At 49.2% G+C, this 13,533-nt stretch overlaps 1 protein-coding gene and 1 long non-coding RNA gene across 3 annotated transcripts in view; one reads left to right on the top strand and one right to left on the bottom strand.

The window, feature by feature from the left end:
• Positions 1-1,637: 1,637 nt before the first annotated feature.
• The window catches only part of LOC128797393 (glutathione hydrolase 1 proenzyme-like), a 30,629-nt gene continuing 18,733 nt past the window's right edge, over positions 1,638-13,533 (top strand). The window contains exon 1 of one of the 2 annotated variants that reach the window (XM_053959877.1): positions 1,638-1,722. In XM_053959877.1, coding sequence (XP_053815852.1) covers positions 1,706-1,722 — 17 coding nt within the window. In that variant the 5' untranslated portion in view covers positions 1,638-1,705. Of the gene's footprint in view, positions 1,723-10,307; positions 10,440-13,533 lie in introns of those variants that run through there. The other variant, XM_053959879.1, reaches the window with a different exon arrangement.
• Positions 5,974-7,817, bottom strand: LOC128797395 (uncharacterized). The gene is made up of 3 exons (XR_008434112.1): positions 7,688-7,817; positions 7,527-7,605; positions 5,974-6,344 (listed from the first exon to the last, which is right to left on the bottom strand). It is a non-coding gene; the product is annotated as an uncharacterized LOC128797395 (long non-coding RNA).

Genomic DNA, 13,533 nt, shown 5'->3' with positions numbered 1-13,533 from the left:
TGGAAGGGGCTTCTCTGGCTGTTCTGTCCCTCTCAGGCTCTGGACACTGGACTGGAGCTGTCCCCAGGACCTAGCATGAGTCTCTGTCCAGGTTTTGCCCAGGTCACCAGGGTCACCCACTCCAGCATTTAGAAGATAAGAGCCACTGAGCCAAACTGACCTACTGCCCTGTTTACACCATGGATGAACTTGGATTTTACAGTGCAGGCATCTGAATTATGTTTTATCTTTCACCTACAACACCCTGAGGGGTTTGACCCTGTAGGGTCTGACCCAGGTGATCCCTAGCCCCACTGCAGTCTGGAGGGCAGTGCCATGAGCAGACAGACAGGAAAGGGTAGTGCTGCTGGAAAAGCAAACAGGCTTTTCCTTGGAGACTTGTCTGTGTCATTAATACCTGGCACCACTGAGCTGCCCAGCACAAAAGCTCTTTTGGGCTTTGCCAGGCTCAGGTTTGGTTTGGATAACACCCATGTGTGCCACTTGTGCCCTGTGCACAGAGCTTGCTGCTCGCCTCAGTGCCACCCCGCACATGCTGTCCCTCGTGCCCTGCCACGGATGGAGCGTTCCAGGCAGGCTGTCAGAGCCTGTGATCTTCAGCAGAGGCATTAACTGTGTTAACCTTTGAAGTAAAGTGAATTTCTAATGTCAGAATAGCAGAGACCACCATACAAACTTCCACCTTCCCATACTTTTTTCTTTGTTACCACAGAAAGCGCTTTGGCTTTTCCTGTGCTTACCACAGCAGTTTTGTGTGGCTTAGCCCATGTTTGCCTCATCGCGTCAGTCCACACAGTTCATTGGGAAGGAATTTCATCCACACCTTAAAGAAATTGAGGAAGATGAAGTTGGGAAGGCTCTGGGATGCAGGTCCTGCCTCAGCGATTGCAGTGCTGAAAAGGAAGAAAACCAGGAGGAAGAGTGAGCTGCTTTAGAGGAGCTACCTTGTGACAAATGCTTTAAGAGCAGTGACTAAGTGCTTCCCTCCTCTGCACCATCATCCCACAGGACAAAGGAAAGGTGCTGGGGTGCCACTCCCCAGAACTGGCCTGATCCCAGAGGGACCACTGATGGGGTCCCTGGCCCTGGCTGTCTCTCTCCACACTCTGGGGATCAGGTGCTGTTTATTGTCCTGGAGGCTGATGAGCAAGGTGCAGCCTCACAGTGAAACAGGGCAGGCCCTCCCAGGGTGGATTTCTACCCTCCTTTTGACGCAGTTTGAGCCGAATACAGGGCTGCTCTGTGAACCAGGTATATTCAGTGAGCCTGAGCTTGGTGAGGAGTAGCAGATCCAGGAGGCAGGGGCATGGATGCCACAGCCCCTGCTGGGCTATCCAGCTTCCCTGCAGCCCAGGCGGCGCTTGGGCTGGTCAGGACGGGATGTGAGGGGGTGCAGCAGGGCAGTGGCAGCGGGGGCACCCCGTGGAGGGGACACCCCCGTGGGATGGTGCTGCTGGCAGCGCATTCCCCACGGCAGCAGCCCCCCCTGGGCAAGCGGCAGCCCCGGTGCGCCCGCCCAGCCCGGGCTCCCCTGAGCCGCCTCCCGGCTGTGCCATCTAGTGCCCGGCTCAAGAACTGGGACTGACCCAGCCTCTCACCCACAGGGGAACGGCCCGGCTGCTCTGGAGAACAGGCTCTCCTCTCCCTGGGCCAGGCAGGGATGTGCTGGCAGGACCCCTGAGATGCCGCAGCGCCCGCACGGAAAATGCCACTTAGCTCCAGGTAGGACCGCGGCGCGCAGGTGTGGCCGGGGCGGATGGAGGGAGCGGCTCTGCTCGGAGGCTGCAGGTGAGATGAGCTGGGCGATACCTCCTGCCAGAGGCTCCAGGTAGGGAGAGGAAGGCTTGAAGCTCTTGGGAATCCTGCCTCTGCTTTTCAGGCATTGTGTTCCTGTGGCGTGCTCTAATGCTGCACACGTGTTTTAAGGGATGAAAACAATGACCTCTGACTGGAATTCTCCTATTTGGACAGATTTCAATGCTATTCCAAAGGAGCTGCAGTTAGCTGTACTTGAGTGAACACCCTAGACTGAAAACACTTTACTTTTCAGTGTGTTGGGCATAATCTTTGTTATATCATTTCTTAGGTAAGTTCCTCCTACTGAGTTATTATTTTTTTTTCAAAAGTTTCCATGGCTGTAGCTTGATTTGCCAGCTTTGATTCTTAACTCTGCCCCTGTCCTCTTTATCCTTTTCAAAGGAATACTTTTCCTCTTTACAGACCCAGTTTCATTTATAAGCTTTAAGTAAGAGCCAATGAATCAGGAGCTAACAAATTCTTGCTTCCTTCTTGCTGCATTTTCCCCCCAAATCTTTGTAAGAGATTTAATGGTGGTGTAAGGATCTTCTAACTCAAACCCATCAATATATATCTATCCTTCATACTCGTTTATCACAGCCTGGCATTACATATTTCTCTATATTGAATTTCATCAGCTATTAGTTGCCCTGTTTCACAGATGTTTTCAAGTTTTGAAGTTTTCCACAACTTTTGCTAGCTCCATATCTTATCTTTACTATTTCATTACTGGGTCACAAGTAAATATATTGAACATGATGCCTCTGGCATCCACAGGACACCCCACTCAGCTTTTCCCACGTGAAGTTTTGATCATTCATTCTTCTCTTGGATTAAAAAAGTTCTTGGGATCACATCCAGTGTCTGTGAGCTCTTCTCCTCTTCCCTTGTGAACTCTGTCTGTGGGTTTGCCTCTCCAGGATATATTGCAGAGGCACATCGTGCTGCTTCTGAAATGTAAAAATTCCTACTGATTTTTTTTCCCCTTGGTACTTAAGTAAGGCTGATTGCTTAGGAAGTCTAGGGAGCCTTTTCAAATATGAAAAGGTAGCAGTGCCCCTTAGCACCTGATAGGTAACTGGCTGTAGTGAAAACCTGGTGGTTTTGGAGCTGGCATGCTTAGAGCTCTCCTGGGTCTGCAATTGATCTTGGCATGTTCCTGCTTTTGAAGGGACTGATCTTTGAAACTAGGCTCCAGGAAATCATTTAAGGATGTGTTTGCATCCTGCTGAGCACTGAAACTGTGAGGATTTCAGTGGGAAGGAAACTCATCTTGAAAGAGATACAGTCTTTATCTGCTTTCCCTAATTAGCACTCCATCTTCCTGGAGGTGATACTCTCCACAGCATCCCCTTGGCAGCAGGAAGCCAGTGCTGGGGTTAAATCCCCACTTGCCCAAGGCTTACCTGGTCCTTTGCCCTGAGAGCTCTGTTTCTAGGTGCCTGAGCTCGGGGCAGGTGCTTGCTGTGCTGTTTGCACACCTGTGGTGCCCTTCTGCCAAGACCAAATGTGGCCGAGGCGCAGTTGGTTCTCCAGCGGGCTCCCAGCTCCTCACAGGTCTGTAAGCTCTTTTATGGCTGTCTCTCAGTTCTTTGGAACTCAGTTTCTAGGGTTTCACACCTTCCCCTGTGTAATCCACTCCCAGGTCTGTTGTGTGCCACAGTCAGGCTTTAAAGTGTTTGGGTGCCAGCAAGAGTCCATTCTGTGGTTTCTTCCCAGAGCTGCTTAATTTTAACAGGGAAGCCCAAAATCTGTTTTACCTGAAAGCAAATGGAGGTTTGGACAGGCAATGCAGTGTGATTTATTGCAATCATTTAGCACCAGAAGCAGGAGAAAACCCCCTTTCACTCCCCACACCTCAGTGCTGTAACCCCAAGGCCACATTATCCCTTCCCCCAGCCCCTGCAGCACAGTCAGGGTGGGTGCCCAGCTGTAACTGGGGAGGTTTGGTGCAGGGGGGCTTCCTCCCCTGTGCTGAGGAGGTGCTTGGCCTCACCTGCATCATCTTCTCTCGTGGCATGGCAGGGCTGTGCCTGGGCAGCGCTCAGCTGAGCCTGGCACAGGAAGGGGTTGTGTGACAGCTGTATCCCCAAACGTCCATCCCAGCTTTAATTACTCTGACACTACTGCCTGGGTATAATTAGCAGTTGAGAAAATCTGAGTGTGATTTTAATAAGCTGAGAGTAATGCAATTTGTATTTTCTGTAAGAGATGCTTTGCAAATAAAAGCTCTAATTAAAAAGCACATGCACAGGGCAAGCAGTGACTGTGCCGTGGGTGTGTGACTGCTCGGTGTGCAGCGTGCCTGGCCTGGCACAGGGGTCCCTCTTTGGGACAGTCTTCATCATGGGGTTCCTGAGAGAGTGTAAAAACTGCAGGATTTGGCTCAATTGTGGCTTTTACAAAAGGCTCTTCCCTGTCTTCACAGATGCTCTTTGATATACTGTTGGTTTTTGATAAGAATAAGTCTCCTGGGTGTCATCCTCCCCACTGCTTTTCATTCCTGTCACTATTGTGTTTCTGTGTCCTCACCCGGGAGCTCAAATTAGCTCCTGGCTGGTGGGATCTGTGTGGCAGAGGCCAGAGTGACATGGGGGGAGTCAGGAAGCCTTTTCAAGAGCAGCCAGCTTTTCTGGTAGCCTCAGATGTGAACAGTCAGACCAGGCCCTGGACTCTGCCTCTCTTTCCTGCTCCTTCCTGCTCTCTTTAAAAAAATCCATATCTATAAAAGGGTAATCTCTTTTATCTAGTCTTCTGTCTCTGCACAATTCTGTCCTGCCCTGCTGGAGTTCAAGGTTCATTTCTGGCTGTGGGAGCTCTCACAGGGAAGCAGCCCTGTTAAACCCCAAGGTCTGTTTCCCACAAACCCCTGTGACACACCAGGCTGACCTCACTGCCAAGTGTTCCTCTTCCTTAATGCTGTGGGGCAACTGTGAGGGGACAAGGTGGGAGACAGAGGCACAGCAGCTCTCAGGAAATGGTTATACCCACAGCATCAGAGCTGTTGGCTGGGGAGAGTGGGACCATTGCTCCAGCCTGTGGGAAGCCCTTCTGCCTCTCTCTGCATGGGAAGGGGAGAGCCTTTCCCATGAAAGGCCACTCTACCCCCTGCAAAAGTCCATTTGTGCCTGATGGCACGGGTTGCTGTGGCTCTGAAAGTTTAGGAGGTGTCTGTGTTTGTAGTACCCCTGCTCTCGACCTGTGGGAGACACCCTGATCTTTGGGAGGGCATTGCCTGTGGTATCCCATGCATTGCCATTTCTCCCTGGGAAAGGGAGGGGCCCAAGGGGCTCAGGTGGATAGGAAGGGCTTTAAGCAGCTTTGTGCTGTGCCATGCAGGTGTGACTGGCCCACTCTGCCAGCTAATTGCAGCCCTGGCAGGTTGGGCAAACAAACCAAGCCTTCCCCAGAGATCAGTGCAAACGTGGCAAAGGCATCTGTGGGTCTCACTTGGCAGAGGAAATGGGAGCAGCTGTGGGCTCAGCAGATGGGAAGGCACCAGCACCTGCCCCATGCCAGCCCAGAGAGGCTGAGCAGCCCCTGTGTGTGGGAGGGGGAGAGCTGCTGGGGCCGAGCTCCTGTGCAGGGCTGTGTGTCCAGCCCCTGCAGCTTGTGTGCTCCTCCCAGAGCCAGGTGTGTGTTCCCAGAGCTGTGCTGGCACAGGATCTGCCTCCAGCCCAGCTGGCCCCCTCACATTTTCCAACATAGGTTCCAAGTGCTTTGAGGCAGAGGTTTGTATTCTGATCTCTCATAAGTAAATGGCCATTTCTGGTGACCTTTGCAGCACCTAAACAAACAAGCCCTGAAGGAGACTGGAACAGGCAGGAGACAAACCAGGCAGGCACTCTTCTCTGATCTCTACTTGAGGTGTGAGTCCTGTTCTGGTAGCATGAGGCATCTCTCAGGACAGACTTGTTGGTGTTTGAGCACCTATCCTTTCCTCAGTCCTGCGTTATGCTCTGCCCAGAGAAGGAGATGCTGCAAGCACCAAACCTGCCAGATTTCTGCATTCAGGTGCAGAGGCCAGTCAAGACAGGCTCCTGTCTCTGGAGTCTTCTTTTGTAGGAACTTTGTGACTGCCCTTCTGGACAGCACAGAGTCACCCAGTGGTTTTGTGATAAATTGAGGCGAATAATTTGATTCAGCCTTTTTAAGGTCAATTAGAATTTTATTAATTACAGCAAGCAGTAGCAAGCAAAACAGCGCTGGGTGGGTAGGGGTCTCCTAACCGCCCCTCCTGCAGTGTCCCACACTGCAGTGCCCCACACCCCACCCCCCTTATTCAGTCTCTTTTATAGTTTCTTGGAGGTTTCTTCATTCGCGTCTCTTGCGATAGCGGTGTGCGTAGCTTGAGCATCCCTCTGCATCGTGTCTGCGTTGTGTCGAGGCAGGTGATCGCTGGTTTCACAATCGGCTCCGGACAGTGATGGGCGTACCCGGAGCACTCCCACGCTGTCCACTCCAGTGGCCGCCGCCTGGTGGTCGCTGATTTCACAATCAGCTCCGGCCATCCCCCAACATCCTTAGCCTGTGTCTGCAAAAAAAAGCTAAGAAAAGCTCCCTAAATGGTGATTAATCATACTTGTGGTCTTGCGTTTTGCAGTATGCCTATAACCTTGCAGTTTGTAGCAGTTGCTTCCTTATTGTCCTTTTTTTTTTTTTTTTTAGTAAATCCCACAAGTTGCTGTTTCCCAACTTCACAGATGCTTCCCCTATCTCTTAACAAGCAAGCTGGTCCCTTATACTTTAATTTTATATTTCCCCCTTTAATATTCTAATTCTTTTGATGAACAAACAAGTTACCACAGTTTATCACAGTTTCAGTGTATAGCCTTGGGCTGGTGGAAGCTGAACATGCTCAGCTGCTTTGCTGTGGTGGGCTGTGAGAGGAGCCTGTCCCACATGTGGGCTATGGCTCATGGTCTGCACCAAGACTGAGCTGTGCTGTGTGTTTCTCTCCTAAGGTCAAAACTGATGGGTTGCAAATGGCCATCCAGACATGAACTGTATTGCCCAAGCCTTAGCTGGGCTAAATGTGAGCCTGAAGCACTAGGACAGTATTGGATCTGCAGTGAGTGACTTCTTCAGAAAGAAAACTTCATTTCTTTCCTGAGGCTGTTGTTCTGGGGAGCAAACCCAGAGAGTATGAAGTGCTGGGAAGCACTGGAATAAAAGAGCTGTACATCCAGATTCTCATTTAGGGCGTGAGCTGTCTTGCATGGTGTGCACCTTTCCTGTGTACTGCTATATGAGCTATTTGTATGTCTGCTGAGCACCCTCCTCACCTGCCCACAGCAGGGAAAGGGATCCCAAGTGTAAAGGCCCATGAAACTCTTGCTTCTGGGTGTTCATCCCCAAGACAGGTTTGCCCTCTGAAGCCTGGCAGTAGCCAGAATGTACATAGTCCCTGCCCACTCAGTGCAAATTAGAGCTTTATGCACAGCCTTCTCAGGGACTCGGTGGGATTTCTTCCCTCACAGCACCTAACAGCCATCAGTGGCTCTTGGCTGGGTTGATTCCCACCACTCTGTGAGCCCAGTGGCCCTGCAGTGCTGGCAGAAGGCACCCCCAGGGCTGGGGAAGCAGGTTGGCAAGTGGGGAGAACAGATTTGGGGGGTGGCTGCACTGCTGCTGTGCCTGACCCTCTCTGAGAGTCCTCCCTGACCCTCCCTTGTGGTCCCATTGAAATCTTGCCACTCTAAGGTAACCAAGGACAGATTCTGGCTTACCAGGACGTGCTGAATTTGATGCTGAGAGGTTTCATTTGTTGCTCCGAGAGCAGTAGAGCTGATCCTTCAGCAGAAACTGCTGAGAAAGGAACAGGAAGTTGTGGGGCTTCCCGAGAAGCACAGCTCTCACAAGGCAAAGTTTGGGTGGGCTGCACACTCACATCTCTGTGGGTCAGTGTTCATTCATGTCCAGGAATAACTTCTGAGCCTCTCGTCTCCAAGTCCTACTGATTCTTGAGCAGAATGGAAAGTGGACCTTGGCTCTTGCTGGGAAAGTCTGTGTTCTTCTGGTTTTAGAGCCCTCTTGCTTAGGTTAGACTTTAATGGTGATTAGTTACCCAACAACCTTCTGTAATAATCTGCAAGTTTTCCATTAAGTGGCAAACACTTTGAACTTCCCCCCAGCACCTCTGTTGCAATCTAATCTGCTGTCATTTTTCCCAAGGAGATGAGGGTGCTACCTTCACATTTTATGGATTTCCTGTTTACAGTGGGGGAGAGACCAAAGCCGTGAGGAACACTGAGCACAACATCCCATGGAGCTGTAGGCACAGTGCAGTAGATCAGTGTCAGCCTCTGCTGTCACTTCCAGCTGCCTCTGGATTTACTGTATAAATCAGGCATGTGACAGGGAGAAAGGTGATGTCTAGGAACGTGGTTAAGGAATCTGGGGAAAGATTCTTTATTCCAGCCCAGGCACTGACCTCCTCTGAAGCCCTGGGCAAGATTGTCTCTGTTGTCCTGTCTCTGAAGTGGGGACATGAATGCTTTTATCGTGTGGGCCTGTAAGGCTCCCTGGCCCTGATAGTAGCTTTAAAATGCTGTTAAGTAGTGATTTTTTTTGTGGTGATGATGATAAGAATTCAGAAGTCTGGACAGGTTGGGGAGTTTGGAGATCTTGTAGGTACAGCAAGTACTGGCAGTTCGTATTTGGTAGGCAGCTTTGCACAGTCTCCCCTGTGTCTCTGTCTCTTACCATGAGTATCAGTGGAAAGATAGGGGAAGGGACCTATTATGATTCTGTTCTTCCTCTTTGTGTTTACAGTTTGGTTAGTTTAGTTTGTCACCCACCCAGCATGTTTAGGTTGTCTCCAAACAATGCTGTAAAAAACATGCTGCAACTTGAGCAAGTGGGGAGTTTTCCTTGGGATGGATGGGGTCTGCTGCAGTTGTGGTTGTACTGAAGAGTACCTGTTGGGTCAGATTCTTGTTTGGATAAAGATAACAGAACACCTCAATGTTAATTGTTTCTGTTTCATTCCCAATAGCTCCAAAGCCAGGCTCTCCCCAAAACAGCAGAACAAGAGGGAGTAGTTTACTGAGGTTCTGTAATTTGCAGGAGAGTGCAAATATAGTAGAGCAAATCTTACATCTGTAAGAGAGGGCTAGTTTGTCCTGGATCTGAAAAAATCTATTAGTCAGCATTCCTGACAGTTAAAAGGGGTTCTCAGTTGTGTATCTGCTTTCAAATCCCTTGACACTATCAAAGCAGACCCATTCCTCAGGGTAAGAGAGACCCAGATTGTGACGTGCACAGGAATGCTCCTTGCAGTGTTGTAAATAGCTCCTTTACCTGAGATGGCACAGTGTTGTGTGGACAGGGGACATCTCTGGCTAGAAAAGGAATCTGTGAACGGGTAAAGGCACTGTTGTTCTCCAGTTCTGTTCACTATGCAGTGCACAAGCAGCCCTTCTTGCAGGAGTCATTCCCAGATCTCCCTTCCCCACCCAAATCTGGGAATTACCCATGGAGCTTCCTGTCAGTGCAAGGTTTTGGTTCTTGGAGCTGGTGGTATTTGTTTGGTTGCTGTTGCATGATCCTGTGGATCTTGGTGCACTTCCTGGTAGAGGACAGTAACTCTGTGAATTTCTCTTTGTGAAAGCCTGGACTGGCTCCTGCCTTTTCCAATTGCCTCATCTGAGAGCACACAGAAACTTCTTGTTAGACCTGGACTGTCCCTTTATACAGTGATCACAGACCTACCCAAGAGATTGTTTATAACCTTTGAATTGGACAAACCTCATCCTAATGCCTGATGTGGCTTTTCATGGTCAAACAAGCCCTTCAGTGAGCGATCAACAAAACTGAAATGAAGGAAGTCAAAAATGAATTATTTTCCCTTTGGACAGCAGTGGTACATCCTTGAGAGATTTCCTCTCCATTCACAGGGTTCAAGATTTCCTCTGATGGAGAAGGGCAGGATGTGCCTCTCAAGTGCTTCCCAGGTCAGTGACCAAGACTACCATTTATGGGATGCATATTTCTTCTCCTCTACAGAGCTCTCAGCCCCTATGGCCATGGAGCTGGGCAGTGCTCTAGCATCAGCCAGCTTGGAAGAGTGTAGGAATGGGATTTTCTCTGTCAGGATGGGTATGGGGTCACCAGTGCTCTCATGCAGAGAGTGTCCTCCCTGTCAGGACTTGTGCCAGGGAAAACCAGCAACTTGGCAGAGAATTGTTTGATGCATGAAGAAAAGAAACAACTCTGCCAGTACAGATTCACTCCTGGGACTACCTAACATCAAAGTATTGTCTCCATTCAACTCTGATCTTTGCTCCCCACCCTGTACACTGTTCCCTTTACCGTGAGAAAGTACAGCACGGAAAGCGCTGGACCACTCTGTTCTCATCTTGCCCTGTGAGCCGGCAATTCTTCAGGGACAGGGAGGGGGAAGGGTGGCATGCCTTTACTGCTCAAAGATAGGCCTTCATTACATCACCCTCCCCTCCTGACCACTCCCATATATGAAGCCTTGCTGCCACTCAGCTCTGTGTGACCAGTCCTGTTCTTGGAGTCCCAGCTTCTGGGAACTCTTGAGGAGTAAGGGGCAAGAGAACGAGGCAGAAGTGCCTTCTTTTGGTGTCACTGGCTGAAGGTGAACTGCATCCAGGGAGAACAGAGCTTTTAAAGTAGTGAGTAAACGGCTGATTTTATCTTGTCGTCTCCATATTGGTTGGATTGGGGTGTGCAATAGAGGAGTTGTTTCTTTCCCTTTGTTGCGTACCTTTCCAGCTCATTAATACTATTTCATTAAAGGGTACCTTTGTTTCACAAGCCTTCAGGCTCAGGTTTCAAGAGCAAGTGTTTCTCTTTTGCAAGGATGGACAGGACTTGTTCTACTGTGTTGCCTTTGGATTGGCTCAGTTGGCAAAGGCAGCAGGGTCTCTGTCCAGACAACCTGAACAGCTGCTGAGCCACACTTTAGGGGAGCTGCTGTGGCTTGGCAGGGTCAGCAGCACATGGCCTGATGGCTTCAAGAAGGACTGTGGCTTCTGACAGGCTGAGGTAAGAGCAAGGACCTGGAAGTCTAGTGAGCTAGACTAGTGATGGGATCTCAGTCCCATCACTGGGGAAGACATTTCACCTCTGCATGGCCCATCCAACCCTTTGAAGGTACTATCTACCACCCAAGCTGATGTTGGTCTCTGTTCCTTTTTGGGTTATAAAGGTCTATGGGAAGGTTGGTGCAGGGTCATTGGCCTGAGTGTCAGTTTGACCCTGGTTTTGCAGGTAGCATAAGTGACAAGGATTGCTGATAAGAGAAGTGCTGTTTTGGCAAGCTGACACGGGAAAGGCTCCCAAAATGACCAGAGAGGTCAGAGCTACACAAACATGGGAAGGCAGATTTCATGGGGTCCTAAAGATGAGAAATTCTTACCTCAATGTCCCTCTAGCAGGTGGTGCTCATCAGAGGAATTAAGGTCTGAGAAGTGGCTGAAATCCATAGATCTTAGATCCCTCTTTTTTCCATGTCGTTCTGTGCTTCCTGAAAAATGTAAACCCTGTTGGTGAGGGAGGTCAAGCAGTGGCAGGTTTCTTACCTGGTATCTAGGGGAAAGACCAGGAGGCAGGTGCAGAACCAGAAAAGCTGCAGGGACAATGGGATGATGCTGAGGGTGTGATCCAGAAGCAGGGTAGAAGGGCAATGCTGTGGGAGAGAACAGAGCTCCTGGTGCAGAGCAGGCAGAACACTCAGCAGAGCATAGGTCAGGGGATCATTTGTGTAGGTGGTAACTGGTCTATGAAGGAGGAAGAAATACTCTGAAATAAATCAAGCAGTCCACATTTAATTCCTTGTAAGAAAAAAAAAAAAATCTGTTGCAAAGAACTATCAAGGGCAACTGTATTTATATGAAAATGAGCAGATTCTGCTCAGGCAAATGAATATTTAGACACATGAAGGACCAGAACAGCACCTGGGAGACTCTCTGCTCATTACCAGAACAAAAAGAATGGCCCTCTCCTATGTGTGTTTAGAAAACAAAGACCTGCTCCTGCTCTTGGCTGGATCACCTCTAACATGTCAGAGGTGGGCTCTCCAGGACCAGGGCTTTTTCTCTCAAGGTCCCAGCCCTGGGCTGCATTTCCTGATCCAGGTGTCCACAGCAAACAGGAGTGAGATCAGAAGAGGCAAAGCCATTCAAACCAGCGTATTCACCTACCTGTAGAGTCTTGGTTTAGCAAAAACAGGCGAATTTAAGCAGATAGCTACAAGGTTTTTTCAGTTGGAAACAGCTCTTTTCCAACTTCAGCTGAAGTCTCTGAAACCTTTTCAGTGAATTCAGTCGTAGGTTCATTTATTATAACTGGAATCCAGGGTTTTTGGTGGCCTCACCCACCCATCCAGATGCTCCATAGTCTATAAAATGCACATTATCTGCTATGGCAGGTATAGCATTACATAAACCTTACTTTAAAATTACATAAACCCTTCTGCAGAGCACCAAGAAAGTCCAAACTTCACCTGTGATCTGAGAGTTTCAATGTGCATGTGCAGGACTGGTCCAGATGCAGCAGTCAGGTGAGACTGGGGAAAACCTCTAGCCTTGAGAGAGAGGGCATCATTCATGTTTTGCACTTCACTTTCCCCTTTGCCTGTTCTTTCACCTTTTTTGTCTTCCTATCTTCATTCATTTATTTTGTCCCCCTTCATTCCCACTTTCTCTATTTTTCCCTTCACCAGTTTAGGTTTTCTTCTTTCTCCTGTCTGCAGTAGCCCTGTCCCCTTCTATTTAGGGATGGTGAGATTGAGGGGAAGCTGTGTGGGACTGTGTTGCCGAGCTCATTGCTGGCTGCTGGGGGAAGGCAGTTCTGTCAGCTGCAAGAACACAGTCCCTTTAGTGGCCTGGCAGAAAGGCTTTGCAAAGATTAAAGGACTTTATAAAGCTGCTAGATAAATGGTACAGATTGATGCAGGTTTTGGAAACTGCAGAGCTTGACATAAAATTAATGAGTAAGATTGAGTTGAGATAGCAGAGAGATAAGACTGAGGAAAAATGAGAAAAGAAGGCAGAACTTTGGACAGAGCCAGCCACCCTTTTCTGGAAGGGAGAAGCAGAAGGGCTTCTTCTGCAACAGCAACCAACGACCTCCAAGCACTGAGGAGCCCCAGTAATTCACACAGCACTGTCCCAGCAATGCTGCTGCAGCTGCCTCTGGGGTTAGAAGGATAGAACCAGAACTGGTAACCAGTGTGGCTGGCAAGAAAGGGTTAATAAACCTCTCTGTTTACCACTTATCTTCCACTTGCTTACCTTTGTCCCAGGGAAAAGTGTGCACCTGTGGGTGATTATGGGAAAACGGGTCACTAAAATGAAAGCATGTGGGTTTAGTGGGTGGCTCCATTTCAGCAGGTGAGTTCCAGTGAAAGCAACTCTCACTGGAGGAGAAGGAGGTGCTTGGGCTGTGGACAAACATCTCCTTGTTTATTTTCAGTTCTGTAAGGCAACTTTTGTGTCCCTGCTCTCAGTCAACTCAACCTCTTGCACACCAGGCATGTTTTCCATTCTTAAAGTACCTTTTCTCTAAGTCTCCCCTAGTGACTTTTCCAGGGCTTTTTCAGCCGTGATCTCTTTTTTGAATCAGTGTTTCTTAGGTCATGTTTAGCCTAAATTGGAATTGTCTGCTACCCATACAGCTGGCAGTTAGCTTCCACTGGTTGCCCTCATCATGGAAGAGTAGAGCAAGGGAACTATTATTTAGTAGGAAGAAGCCTCATGTGCTTAT

Source organism: Vidua chalybeata, chromosome 18 (genome assembly GCF_026979565.1).
Source record: "Vidua chalybeata isolate OUT-0048 chromosome 18, bVidCha1 merged haplotype, whole genome shotgun sequence".
Lineage (NCBI taxonomy): Eukaryota > Metazoa > Chordata > Aves > Passeriformes > Viduidae > Vidua > Vidua chalybeata.
The sequence above is the reverse complement of the archived record's forward strand: the minus strand, read 5'-3'. Positions and strand labels throughout refer to the sequence as shown.